The 13,471-nt window shown below is 41.1% G+C and overlaps 1 protein-coding gene across 4 annotated transcripts in view; it reads right to left on the reverse strand.

Annotated features, from left to right (window-relative positions):
* Positions 1 to 12,922, reverse strand: part of cacnb4a (calcium channel, voltage-dependent, beta 4a subunit) — a 63,905-nt gene extending 50,983 nt beyond the window's left edge. For 2 of the 4 annotated variants that reach the window (XM_023263581.3, XM_023263565.3), the window contains exons 1-2: positions 12,609 to 12,922; positions 10,782 to 10,868 (exon numbers count right to left, since the gene is read on the reverse strand). In XM_023263581.3, coding sequence (XP_023119349.1) covers positions 10,782 to 10,868; positions 12,609 to 12,671 — 150 coding nt within the window. In that variant the 5' untranslated portion in view covers positions 12,672 to 12,922. The remainder of the gene's footprint in view (positions 1 to 10,781; positions 10,869 to 12,608) is intronic. The other 2 variants (XM_023263591.3, XM_023263574.3) reach the window with 2 other exon arrangements.
* Between the last annotated feature and the right edge of the window lie 549 nt (positions 12,923 to 13,471).

Consider the following 13,471-nt stretch of genomic DNA (forward strand, 5'->3'; position numbering starts at 1 on the left):
AGTGATGTCTCTGATGTATTGCGATTCAGAAATGTAAATTAAATTACATTTCTGAGGTGTCATTGTAGGTTTTACCATCCCAATAGGAGAAGTTCCAGATTTACATTTCAGACAGCAGGGAATTAAACTTAAACTGACCCTGGATGGAAATATGGGCTAAGACTTTAATTCAGACTGTTCTTTAAAAAGAAGATCTTTGGTTCAACACTATTTCAGTTGAAATAGGAATAGGAAAATGACTAAAACGTCGTCTGAGGTTGCGACCGGTGAAACACTTAACAGCCCTCCAGAATTCATTAATGTGCAGTGTTCAGTGTGTAATTTCCATCACAAACAAGGTTTCCCATGAGAATATACTGTAGGGTTCTAACAAAACCCCAATCAGCCACAACATTAAAACGACTGGCAGGCTGAGTGTGTAACATTGATCATGTTGTTAAAAAGCAAAGTTGTGTTGAGAAATCTTGGGTCCTGACACTACTATGGATGTTAGTTTGACATTTACCACCCAACAGCACTACCTGATGGCCTCTTTTAGTAGCAATGTGACCCACCATACCCCAAAAACTTCTCAGGATCAGCTCACAACCCCATGATGTTTATTCAGCCTCCAAACTCTCCAGTCTCATCCACATAATGTACCAGAACAAGCCTGATCCACAGAGAGTGCAGCTCACAGGAACCATGGGATCAATGGCCAAAATCCCCGTTCAAGACACCACAGAACACCTCAAGAGATGCCATCTCCAAAGTCCGGTGGCACTAGGGAGATCTTCGCAAAATGAGGCAGGTGTTTTTAAGGTTGATTTTTGAACATACATCAGTTAACCTTGTGGGAAACCATAGGCTATCTCAAAATAAATGCTTCCAAATCCAAAATGGAAATTTCTCCAACCTTTTTGGATGCACTTTTGTCCAACAACAAGGAAAACAAACCCAACACCTTATTGTATAAAAAGTTTCCTGGCCACTTCTAGCAGTAAGGCAAGACAGGCATTGGTTTCTGTTTATCTAGAAAACACTGATTGTCAAAAAGCCACAATACATCACTTCCCTGTTAAATTCATCTCAAAATAACTATTCAACTCACTCAAGCAGTTGGCTAATGAAGTCCCACACAGTACCTACACTGCAGGTGGCAATACTGCTTTTAGCTTTTCAGACACACATAGTTGGAACATTAAAACTTGGTGCAGCCGTATCTCTTGGCCAGTTCAAATCCATGATCGCTGACGATATTGTTTCTGAATGTGACCGTCTTTAACTGTGCTTCTTTCTTTGTTGTTTCATTGAATGCTGCCTTTTTATCCTGTTGAGTGTACTCTCGACATCATTGTAAATGAGGGCTTGGCCTCATTGACTCCTTGAGATTTCAGTAAAGGTCAAATGAATGAATTAATTCACTTTTGAACTTTGATAAGAACAAACTGATTTGATTGTACAAAATGTTTAGTACATTTGCTTCCATGTAAGGAGGGGAGATTGGTTTCAATAAGTTCTTGTCTGGGTTTGCCATCTGAATATTCCTCTGCTTTAGAAGACATCTACTTCACTGAACTTTAGCTGCTATTGTCAAAGTTTAGAAAAGAGGACCCAGGCACATAACACAAAGGCAGGTTGCAAAGGCAAACAGCGAGCTTCATAAACACTAAGCTGGTGAAAGGTTACAAAGATACGGAGAACTATGTACTATGAAGCAGGATTTGAGGTTAGCAAGGTTAATTCAGGTTTAACTCTACGACAGTGGTTAATTTCTTAGCATGGTAACTTATGCTGAACTTCTATGCTGCTCGGAGTCAGGTTCCAGATAACAGATCGATATGTATTAAAACACGATCCACTGACCACTCAGTTGTTTTAGTAAATATCATCAGCATTCCTTAAACATGCCATGAAGCTCAGTGAGCAGACATTAAAAGGGGAAGATTAGAGTTTTAAAGATCTGCACGGATTTCAAAACCATTCCATTGTCCTATATTCCTTTGTACAGCGATATAATCTTAAAGCTGAAACTGACTAAAACACTGAATCCTTATAGGCCATTTGTTAACCCTGTAAGCTTGGTAGTAAATCTACTTGTATGATGTTTTTGTATCTGTTCAGTTGACCATTGCCAAGCAGATGAAAGAATATAACTAAAACTGCCTTACGAGACAAAGAAGAACACATGCAAGCAGCACATTCATCTTGTAGAATATACATCAGAAATTATAGTCAGATCTACTCGTGCCCAAATAACTATGTAGTGATGTAAATAAATCTGTGCAGTTTGCAGCTTTCCGTCCTGCTTTGGTTGCTGCAGCTGTGTTACTTTTAAAAGTTTGTATTTCTCTAATATTATAGTTTGCTTTCCTTTGTAAGAAATAGACCTGTCCATGATTGGTCATCCGATGCCAATTCTACCTCGTTCAGGTAAACACACTAATATCCAGGTTCAGAAACCCTGGATTTACTTACCGGATGATAACCAGCTTTATTACACCGACCTGACTGTGGCTGTTTACCAAAAAGAGTATGTTGAACTTTCGTTGTAGTAGAGGCCTCAAACTGAGTCAAAATACAGGGTTTAGGTACAAGAGCTATACAAACTAAAAGCTGATGATACGTTCGAAAACAAGGACACAAAGAATACAAAACCAAAACAGTAAATTGTGACCAGTAACATTGCTGCAGGAATCAGGGAAGTGGATGCAGGGTGGTGATTGGTGAAGTGGGAGCAGGTGAGGTAGGTGTGGCGGGAAGGAAGACCTCTGATAGGTGGAAGGAGTAAGTACTACTAAATAAATGACTTGACTGCAAAACTATAGATCAGCCTCTAAGTTTATTATATTATTTACAACGCCTTCACCAAATGTCATCACTCTGTGCAGTCAGTGGAAGTATTAAATGACTCTTATTCTTATTCACATTATGAATTTAACTAGCGGTACTACTGGTCAAAAACTCCAAAAGATGCTTTATAGGTTCTTTATATACTGCAATACATATGATAAACAACCAGCTGTGATATGAGCTGTGTTGTTGTCAAGTATGCTTCTATGTTCACCGAAAGGATTCAAAATAATGAAACTAGGTGACATGTAAGACAAACAGAACCTCCCCAGAGGAAAATCTTACTGCTCAGAACTTGCTCTTCTATAACTAGAGATAAAGTTGTGATTCTCATTTCAGCTTCATTTTAATTTGTCTGATATGTTTCTCATATTTTTCTCCTAAATTAACAAGGAGAAATAGGTGAGATAGGAGCACTTGACATTTGAGACATTTTAAACGCAGAAACCTTCCCAACCTTGCTGCTCATTTTTTGGAAATATAAAGCCCATATGTAGCTCAACTGAGAAAAAATTGAGCCATTAGACAAGACTGAAACTTAAACAAGGCTAAAAATGAGAATCACAACTTTTAGCAATAAGACTTTCCTCTAGGTCTAACTTTGCAAAGTAAATGTGATCACTTTCAAGGATGTTGTCAGTCTTCGAAGGCATCTTCAAAATTTCCCACCGTTTTTCTTGCCATTCCCTCAGAATCTATCAGTTCACTTTAAGTATTGATATACTGCCACCCACAGTTAGTAGGAGGCTTACTGTCATCTTGCAGATGCATAGAGATAACTTGTGAGTCACATGCAAATGCACAAAATAAAAAAAAATGCATATGAGCTCACTAAATGAAACAGCACTGAATCTCAGCGTGGCTGCAGTCCGTAAGACCCTGGGGAAAGTGAATGTACGCAAGGCAGCAGGCCCTGACAACATTCCAGGACGAGTACTCAGGGAATGTGTTGACCAGCTGGCACAGGTGCTTACGGACATCTTTAACACCTCGCTGGAGCAGGCTGTTGTTCCATCCTGTTTTAAATCCGCCACCATCATACCAGTGCCCAAAAATCCACCATCACCTGCCTCAATGACTACCGTCCTGTAGCACGTACACCCGTAATGATGAAGTGATTTGAGAGGCTGGTGAAGGACCACATCATCACCACACTGCCCCCTGGACTCGAGTCCAGTGATCAACAAGTGATCACCAGCATGAATGATTGCCAACCACGAGTCCAGTTTGCTTACCGGCCGAACCGCTCCACAGAGGATGCCATCTCCTCTGCTCCCCATCTGAGCCTGGCACATCTGGAGGACAAGGATACCTACACTATATTGCCAAAAGTATTCGCTCACTATGTATGTATAGTATGTGCTCTATGGCCACAGGTGTATAAAATCAAGCACCTAGGCATGCAGACTGCTTTTACAAACATTTGTGAAAGAATGGGTCGCTCTCAGGAGCTCAGTGAATTCCAGTGTGGAACTGTTATAGGATGCCACCTGTGCAACAAATCCAGTTGTGACATTTCCTGGCTCCTAAATATTCCACAGTCAACTGTCAGCTGTATTATAAGAAAGTGGAAGTGTGTGGGAACGACAGCAACTCAGCCACCAAGTGGTAGGCCACGTAAACTGACGGAGCGGGTTCAGCGGATGCTGAGGTGCATAGTGCCAAGAGGTCGCCAACTTTCTGCAGAATCAATCGCTACAGACCTTCAAATTTCATGTGGCCTTCAGATTAGCTCAAGAACAGTGCTTCAGCAGAGAGCTTCATGGAATGGGTTTCCATGGCCGAGCAGCTGCATACATCACCAAGTGCAATGCAAAGCGTCAGATGCAGTGGTGTAAAGCAGCCACCACTGGACTCTAGAACAGTGGAGACGCCTTCTCTGGAGTGACGAATCGCGCTTCTCCATCTGGCAATCTGATGGACGAGTCTGGGTTTGGCGGTTGCCAGGAGAACTATACTTGTTGGACTGCATTGTGCCAAGTGTAAAGTTTGGTGGAGGGGGGATTATGGTGTGGGGTTGTTTTTCAGGAGCTGGGCTTGGCCCCTTAGTTCCAGTGAAAGGAACTCTGAATGCTTCAGCATACCAAGACATTTTGGACAATTCCATGCTCCCAACTTTGTGGGAACAGTTTGGAGCTGGCCCCTTCCTCTTCCAACATGACTGTGCACCAGTGCACAAAGCAAGATCCATAAAGACATGGATGACAGAGTCTGGTGTGGATGAACTTGACTGGCCTGCACAGAGTCCTGACCTCAACCCGATAGAACACCTTTGGGATGAATTAGAGTGGAGACTGAGAGCCAGGCCTTCTTATCCAACATCAGTGTGTGACCTCACAAATGCGCTTCTGGAAGAATGGTCAAAAATTCCCATAAACACACTCCTAAACCTTGTGGACAGCCTTCCCAGAAGAGTTGAAGCTGTTATAGCTGCAAAGGGAGGGCTGACGTCATATTGAACCCTATGGATTAGGAACGGGATGTCACTTACATTCATATGCGAGTCAAGGCAGGTGAGCGAATACTTTTGGCAATATAGTGTATGTGCGAATGCTAATGGCTGACTTCAGTTCAGCATTTAATGCGATCATCCCTCAGCAGCTGGTAAGCAAACTGAGTCCACTGGGTATCAGCACCCCCATGTGCAACTGGCTGCTAGACTTCCTCACTAACAGACCACAGTCAGTGAGAGTGAGAAACACCATCTCCAGCTCCATCTCTGCCTCCATCGGATCCCCACAGGGATGTGTTCTGAGCCCACTACTGTTCACGCTGCTGACGCATGACTGCTGCTCTGCACCCGCCTCAGACCACATCATTAAGTATGCGGATGACACAATAGTAGTGGGCCTCATTCAGGACAATAACGATCTGTCCTACAGAGAGGAGGTGAAGTGACTGGTGGACTGGTGCAGCGTGAACAATCTGCTCCTGAATGTCGAGAAGACCAAGGAGTTAATCATCGACTTCCGGAGGAAGCAGCCCAGCCATTCACCTCTCATCATTGACAATAAATCTGTGAAGGTGGTCAGCAGCACCAAATTTCTGGGGGTGCACATCATGGACAGTCTGGACTGGTCATTACACACATCATCACTGGTCAAATGGGCTCAGCAACATCTGCATTTCCTGCGATGGATGAAGAGAGCACAGCTGTCCCCTCTCGTCCTGACCACCTTCTACAGAGGCACTATAGAGAGCTGCTGACCAGCTGCATCTCCATCTGGTTTGGCAGCTCCAGGGCCTCAGATAGGAAGTCGCTGCAGAGGGTGCTGAGGAGGCAGAGAAGATCATCGGGACCTCTCTTCCATCCATCCAGGATGTTGCACACAAGCGCTGTCTCAGCAGAACAAGCAACATTATCAAAGACTCCACTCACCCCCACCATGGACTGTTCTCCCTGCTCCCCTCTGGGAGGAGGTTCTGCAGCATCAGAATGAGAACAGTCAGGTTCTGTAACAGTTTCATCCCCCAGACCATCAGACTCTTGAACTCACAATAATCCTTCTGGGCACCCGTAGTCACTGTGAAATATAACTGCTGCTACATTTCAATGTTACGTGCAATTCTGCTACTACATCTGCTCTGTAAAATAAAAGTGTGATGTGTATGTTTACAGGTGAGTGTGTGTGTGTGTGTGTGTGTGTGTGTGTGTGTGTGTGTGTGTGTGTGTGTGTATATATATATATTTTTATATTTTTTTTAACATGTATATAGTGAAATTGTTTTTTATTCAGAATAATTTTTTTTATTTTGTTTTCTTTATCAATCTGACGGCAAGCTTTTTGCATCGAAATTTCAGCCTGATGTGCACCAACTAGTGTATGTTCTGGTTGACAATAAAGTGGCTATTCTATTCTAAATCAACAAACACAAGTACTGGAGGAACAGAGCAAAGGTTCTCTGGTGCTTTTTCAGTGCTGCAGCTCTGGATTATTCCCCAGCAAACATCTGCCGACATTTTGCATCCTCTTATCTCAGAGGTTGGCCTCCAAAAACTGATGGCCAACCATGCACAGAAACATCTGTCCGCTGCATGTCGATGCTCAGCGCACCATCTGGGAGAATCAGCTTTCTGCCACCACCTCCCTGTAACAGCATCTCATGCAGTGACTCAGACTCCTCTCCTGGAATATACTGTCCTTTTATAGAGGAATCAGTCAGATATAGGGACCACACTGGCATTTAAAAACAATTATTTTTGCTTTGAAGGTTTCTGTCTTTTTTTACATTTTCTTTTCATTGACAAGTCTGACAAGTTGCCACGCTCATCCTCCTTTAACCTTAATACTTAGAGCTAATCTGGAGTAGCTGCAAAACTCCACTGAAACAACACATTTTTCCAATCAGAATCTGTATTAGTGGTGGGATCTGACACAAACGCACTATTCTCTGCCAAAGTAAGCAGTTTTGCTCATTTCACAGAAGAGAGTTTCAGGATTTTTGTGCTTTTGTCTGGTGTGAAGCGGACAAAAAGGCCAATATTTAAATCCCAATCTGATGACAGTTGCTGTTTTGCTTATGCTGCTGCCAGAACAGTCAGTCATATTTCAAGAAACCTCACCCACACAGTCCTGAAGGAAGAAAAAGTAGTTTTGATTGGTGCTCCTTTACTTCATGATGAAAATGGCTGTTTTTAGGGGCTTGAATGGTGGCTCACAACACACTGAGTTCTCTATTTAGGAGCTGAAAGAGCAAATCAATACCAATCACCCTGCAGCTGAAGTTTAAGAGCACAAAATGAGGATTGAGACATGATTTTTCAATTTAAAATCCACATGAAGAACAGGAAATGATGTGCAAAAAGAGTAAAAAGGTGGACATAAATTCTGACTCCATAACTTTCTGTACAAACTGCTTCCATCTCCGCTTTCTTTTCTTTCATTTGAGCAGTTTCTGTAAAAAGAAAAAAAAAGCTGAAGAGGAGGAGGAGATGTCGTTTCCTGCTAATCAACCTTCCGGGCTTGACCCCTGTTGTTGAAGGGCGGCTGTTACTATGGATACATGAGGGAATCAAAGAGAGCCCACTGCTCCTCTTCTCACCTGATGACGATCACACCGGGGATGACACAAATCACAGCGGGGGTGTTACAGAAATCTGTGAGCATCTAATAAGGAAAAAGGAGTGGGCAAGCGCTTTTACTTTCTCTCTCCTCTCTCTCCTTCTACATTACTTTTTTATTTGTATTTTTTGCAGTTTCTTTAGATAATAGTCGATTACATCTTGTTTTTTCCTCATTCCTGGGAGCCATAATAACTCCAAGCTGATTTAATGCAGCAATAATTAACCGACTGTGCCAACAGTTGGAACATACAGTGCATTCGCTATAATTAAAGCACAAAAGGAGTGTAAGCGTCCGTCGAGCAGAATCAGCTAAAAGAGGCACAGAATTAAAGCAAACATTGATTTCAGATGCAAGGTTTCTGCGACCCACACCCTCCATCTAGTCACAGCCTTGACCTACATGTGGTGGAAAACACAACCAGCAGCAGGCCAGACCAACAGCACTCTCATAATTCACATCTGGCTATTGGATTTGACAAGCTGTCATGCTTTTGTTCGCAGAAAAAAAAGTCAGATTTGTTCTGATTTACTGTGTCTCCAAAGAGAGGCGTGATGATGATGATGATGATGATGGATGACTCTGAGGTCAGGTACAGAGAAAAATTCAAGTAGGCAGTGAAAAGGAAAAAGAGGGGGCGTTCGGGACAAAGGTAACCAATGACAAACCGTCCTTGTGTCGCTGAATGGCCTCTGCAGCCTCAGTTCCCTTGGTAACTTGTTAGCGGGATGTCAAAGTCCATGTTAAGTCCCTTCTGTGTTGTGAATTACAGAAGGGACTTAACACAGAGAAGTGATTTGAATTTGTTTTACAATGGCATGTATAAAGAAGGCGGCGTTCAAACAGGCCTGCCTTTATGAATTATACATGGCTACTGGACGCCTCATGAGCAGCTCGGCACACTAAACTCCCCGGCTAATATTAATCAAGGCCATTCACTGATTCCCCTAAACTACAGCCGAGGCCGAGAAGCTTACGTTCTCTGCAACACGTCATCGGATGTCACGATGCTTTTGTACACTTCTTGCTTGACATTCATTTTTCTGAGTCAAACTGAAAGTTGAAGTGAAGGATTGAGGTCAGAAACCAGCAGTGGAGCAGCGGAGCCCCGTTCTCGAGTCTCTCATGAAAAGAAACGATTTACAACATTTTCTTTAAACAATAAATCCCCACATGTGCTCCCTCATTCACTGTCAGAAATGAGATTCACATTAGTCTAATGTATACGGCTCACTACAAGCTGTAACAGACAAACAACCTGATGGATTTAACAGGAGTTTGCACAGATTTTCATGCTGAAATGCAAAAGTTGCTTTTTTCAACTCAGAATATTTTACATGCTCCTCAATTCCTTCCACCCTGGAGCTTCATCTGCCGATGCACCGGGCAGGATCTGGTATTAAAACGCAACCTGTTACGATTTTTAGGAGGTTTTTGGTTTGACTGTAATTAAAAAGTGATGTAAGATTTGTTGTGCTTCACTGCTGTTGCATCAAATTTAATAACGATGTAGCTGACAAGTTTTAGGAAAGGTTCAATGACATCACCGTTTCCTGTCAAACTTCTATAAAGCTGATCTTCACAATAATTTACATTCTAGCTTTTTTAAAGAGTTTTTCTCATCTCACTTTGGTCTGCTAATGGAGGTGGAGAGGCTACTTAATTTTTTTCAAACTTTTTCGAAGTGTCTCTTACCCAAAGAGCCCAGGGTTGTTCATTTTGGAACAGCTGTAGATCCCTTTGTTACTGAATTTGGGCTTTTTTTCAGGTGCCACAGACAGATTTTTACAACTATTTCTTCAGATATTGAATAAATTGAGGTTGACCTGTGGCTGATGGCATGTTTTTGCCCAAATCAAAAAGGTTTATACCCTGTGCGGGGGCCACTTTAGGGAAACCCTCAACCCTGTTTATCAGGGTTTTATGAATTCTTCAACTGGGTGATGCAGGTATTTATCTGGGGGTTACTGGGGTTGACATGTATGAAGAACCCAAGGATACTTTTCACACTTACACCCTACTTTAGTTTCCATTTTCCTCTTAATGGGATTCTAATTTACAGAATTAACATCATGTGGTATTGAATGAGAGCTGAAACTAGAAACCAAAAACACAATGAGAAAATGTTTACTGAGGGAATAAATTAAGTGAGAAGTTGGGTCTTTTTCTCATAGACTTCTATACAATAGTGACCACAAGAGTAGCCCCCTGCTGGACATTTGAGAGAATGCAGGTTTAAGGCACTTCTAGATTGGTTTCACTTTTCATACCTGAATCAGAATCTTTTATGTACAGCATAATATTAAATACCACTCTACTTACTGCAGATATTTATGGAATTTACTGTATGTCAGCCAAAAAGCAATAAAAATAAAGTGAACTGCAGTCATTTAAAAACATGGTAAGTCATTGGTAACACTGTTTTGATCAGTGAGTTAGCCAATGTTAATTTTTTTTTTTTTAGCATAAACAGCCATATTTGCTGAATATCAATTAAACTGAGTGTTTTTCAGATAACTAATTCTGGTTAATCTAACAAAAAGCAAGTAGATTATTCAACCATAACTTCTGCTTTGTACATTTCTTGGCAACATGTTCTGATAACTAAATTAAACTGATACTCAGAAAATATGTTTTAGGTACAAATGAACATTGGCTAATTTATTGTTACCAGATTTTTAAAACTCTTAGATCACTATTGGTATCCATCATGGACTGTAAATAAAAGATATCATAATGAGGTCACCAGGCTGATGTACCCCAGTCAACAAAACACATTAAACACTTCTACTACAGAGTATTTCAACACTAAATGTTCAAAACATTACTCTAAGTTCGAGTAATAATTGCATATATTGACTCCTGCTGATAAATGACCAGTCCTACCTGTCTGAGGATGAAGCTGGTAGATGTTGTGCTGCCATCGGACCTCTTCAGTCGACTGCGTCTAGAGTACGTCCCTCTGTTAGCCTGCTGAGGCAAAAACAAACACACAAATCAAATCCCCTCTTTCACTTTATGTATTTGTGTTGCCTCCTCCCTATGGTTGTCCCTGTTCCTTTCCTCCTACACAAACTCAAGGGCACCTTCCTGTCAGCGGCCCCCATTCACACCAGCATCTCGGGCCCTGGGGTCCACGCTCTATCCCTCCATCCAACTGTCTCTTGTCCTCTGTGATGACCTGATTATATCAAGTTGATCATTTGTTGCCTTCCGAGACAAAAAATCCATAATGGATTTATTCTTACATGAACGCCGCCGACCTATTTTGGGTGCATTGAGGTAACACTTCACCTGAGACACAGGAGGAGGAGTGAATTATGATAAATGGCTTCACGTCTCGACTCTGCTAACGTTGCATGTGTGGCATCCTAGACTCTGAAGAGATTATCTGGAGCGAAGTGGATCAGGGCTGCGGATAACGACTATTTTCATTCCGCTGATGATTTTCTTGGTTAATCGATTAGTTATTTGGGCAATAAAATGTAAGAAAATGGTGAAAAGGTGTTTCCCAAAGCCCAAGGTGACATCCTCAAATGTTGTGTTTTGTCCACAACACAAAGATATTCAGTTTAGTGTAATAAAGGAACAAAAAAAACAGAAAAGAAAATCACATTTAAGAAGCTGGACTCAGAATTTAAACTTTTATTCAATTAAAAAATTACTCAAGATTGTCGCTGATTAATTTAGTAGTTGAATTTCAAAATAATCTTTTAAGTTGCTCTGAGATCTCAGATGAGCACAAAATGTGTCATTACAATGTAAAACAAGCATTGTGCCAAAACTGCATCCATTCTGTGGATGAAAATTTGGATTTTTCTTGAATAGCTTACTCAGTTATGCATTTACATCCATCTAGGAATGTGCTAATTAATCATATCATCTTAATTAGTTAGAAATTGTCAGTTATTTTCCTGATCAATCCATTAATTATAAGCTATCACAGTGTCTGAACACCCAATTTGGCGTCTTCAAATTGTTAATTTAGTCCCATATCCAAAGATAATTAACTGGTAAACCAGCCAGAGCTTGAGCATTACATATTTGATACTTTTGGAGTGCTTAATTATCACGAGCAGGTTGAATTAGTTCACTTGCCATCGAGCTACATGTAGATTGCATATACTCTAAGACAAACAGGAAATTCTCACAGGAACAAGGTAGTAACTATAATTACACTTTAATCAACATAGTGACTGATTTTCTGTTAATCACTTTAACACTTGAGCTTTTTGCATTAACCAATACCTTATGGAAAATAACATTAAAAATCTGCAACAGAAAGAAAAAAATTCTAATTACAAATTGACACTGGCAAAAAAAAAACCTCAATTTTCTTGTGTCGAAAAGTGACTGGAGCCGCCTAATGTATCAACGAGTGCAGCTCAATCAGAAAATGCTGAATAATTGAGCACTCAATTTCATTTCTCTTTTGCATAGATCAAATTCTCAGCACTGTGCAGGACCTGACACTCTGGTTTGACTAATGACACCTCGGGGAGTAGTTAGAGATGATGAAAAATGCATCATCTTCTTCACCAGGGCAGGATAATGACTTTAATGTGTTGTGTTCATTTTTAGTGTGCAGCTGAGAAATATTAGGGATGCGTTATTATCCCCATCAGTGTTATTAATAAGATTTGCATGGGATTTGTTTAAATGTACAAGTGAAGAGTTTTTTTTCCTTTCTTTCTTCCCCCCCAGTGCTCCTACCTGAAACACTGGCTTCTGCAGCCCGTCTCCTATCCCGTGTCGGGTGTAGATGTGGCGGGACATCTCGGCCAGTTCGTCGGTCCAGGGCGGAGGCTGCCGCTCGGTCCCGCTCCACTGGAACTGCTGCTCCGGTGGCGGGCAATGGACCGCCGGCTCCAGCTTGACTCCGGTTCTCAGAAACAGATCACAGGGAGAAAGAAGTGATGCTGTCCTACTCTGCTGCGAATCTGGACGGAAGATGCCCGAGTAGCTATCTGATACCAACCCTCCCCCTTCAGTGGTGCTGCGTTCAAGGACAACTCTGAACTTCTGCATCTCGGCTCCACAGCTGCACAGGATGCACAAATCAGATGTTGGACTAATTTGTGGAAGCTAATTGTTATTATATTTCAACATACAATACCTACTGAAAGTATTTATATTTATTGCTTTCAACATTGAATCATGTTCAATCTAATTTGCCTTTTTTGGAAAAAAATGTCCAAATAAAGACTCTTTCATGCCAAAATGGCAACAGATTTTGATAAAATATTTTTTGATTAACGAAAAAAATTATATTTTCTGTTGAGAGAAAGCAAGAAAAAGACAAAAGATAATGAACACAGTGATAGGCACACTATGAGAACCAATTTTTGCAGTAATTTGAGAAGTCTTTATCTAGTATTCAAAAAGAGTATTCACCCCCTTGGAAGTTTAACCTTTTTATTTCTTTTCAGCATCAAATCATTGTCAATTTAATTTTTAGCCAGAGCTGTCTACTAATCCTTCTTTTTGGACAAAAAAAAATTTACAAATACAGACTCTTTCATGTCAGAGAACAGTGAGAACAGATTTCTACAGAATATTTCAAATCAATGAAAAAT

The sequence above is a fragment of the Amphiprion ocellaris genome, chromosome 11 (genome assembly GCF_022539595.1).
Source record: "Amphiprion ocellaris isolate individual 3 ecotype Okinawa chromosome 11, ASM2253959v1, whole genome shotgun sequence".
Taxonomy (NCBI): Eukaryota; Metazoa; Chordata; class Actinopteri; family Pomacentridae; genus Amphiprion; species Amphiprion ocellaris.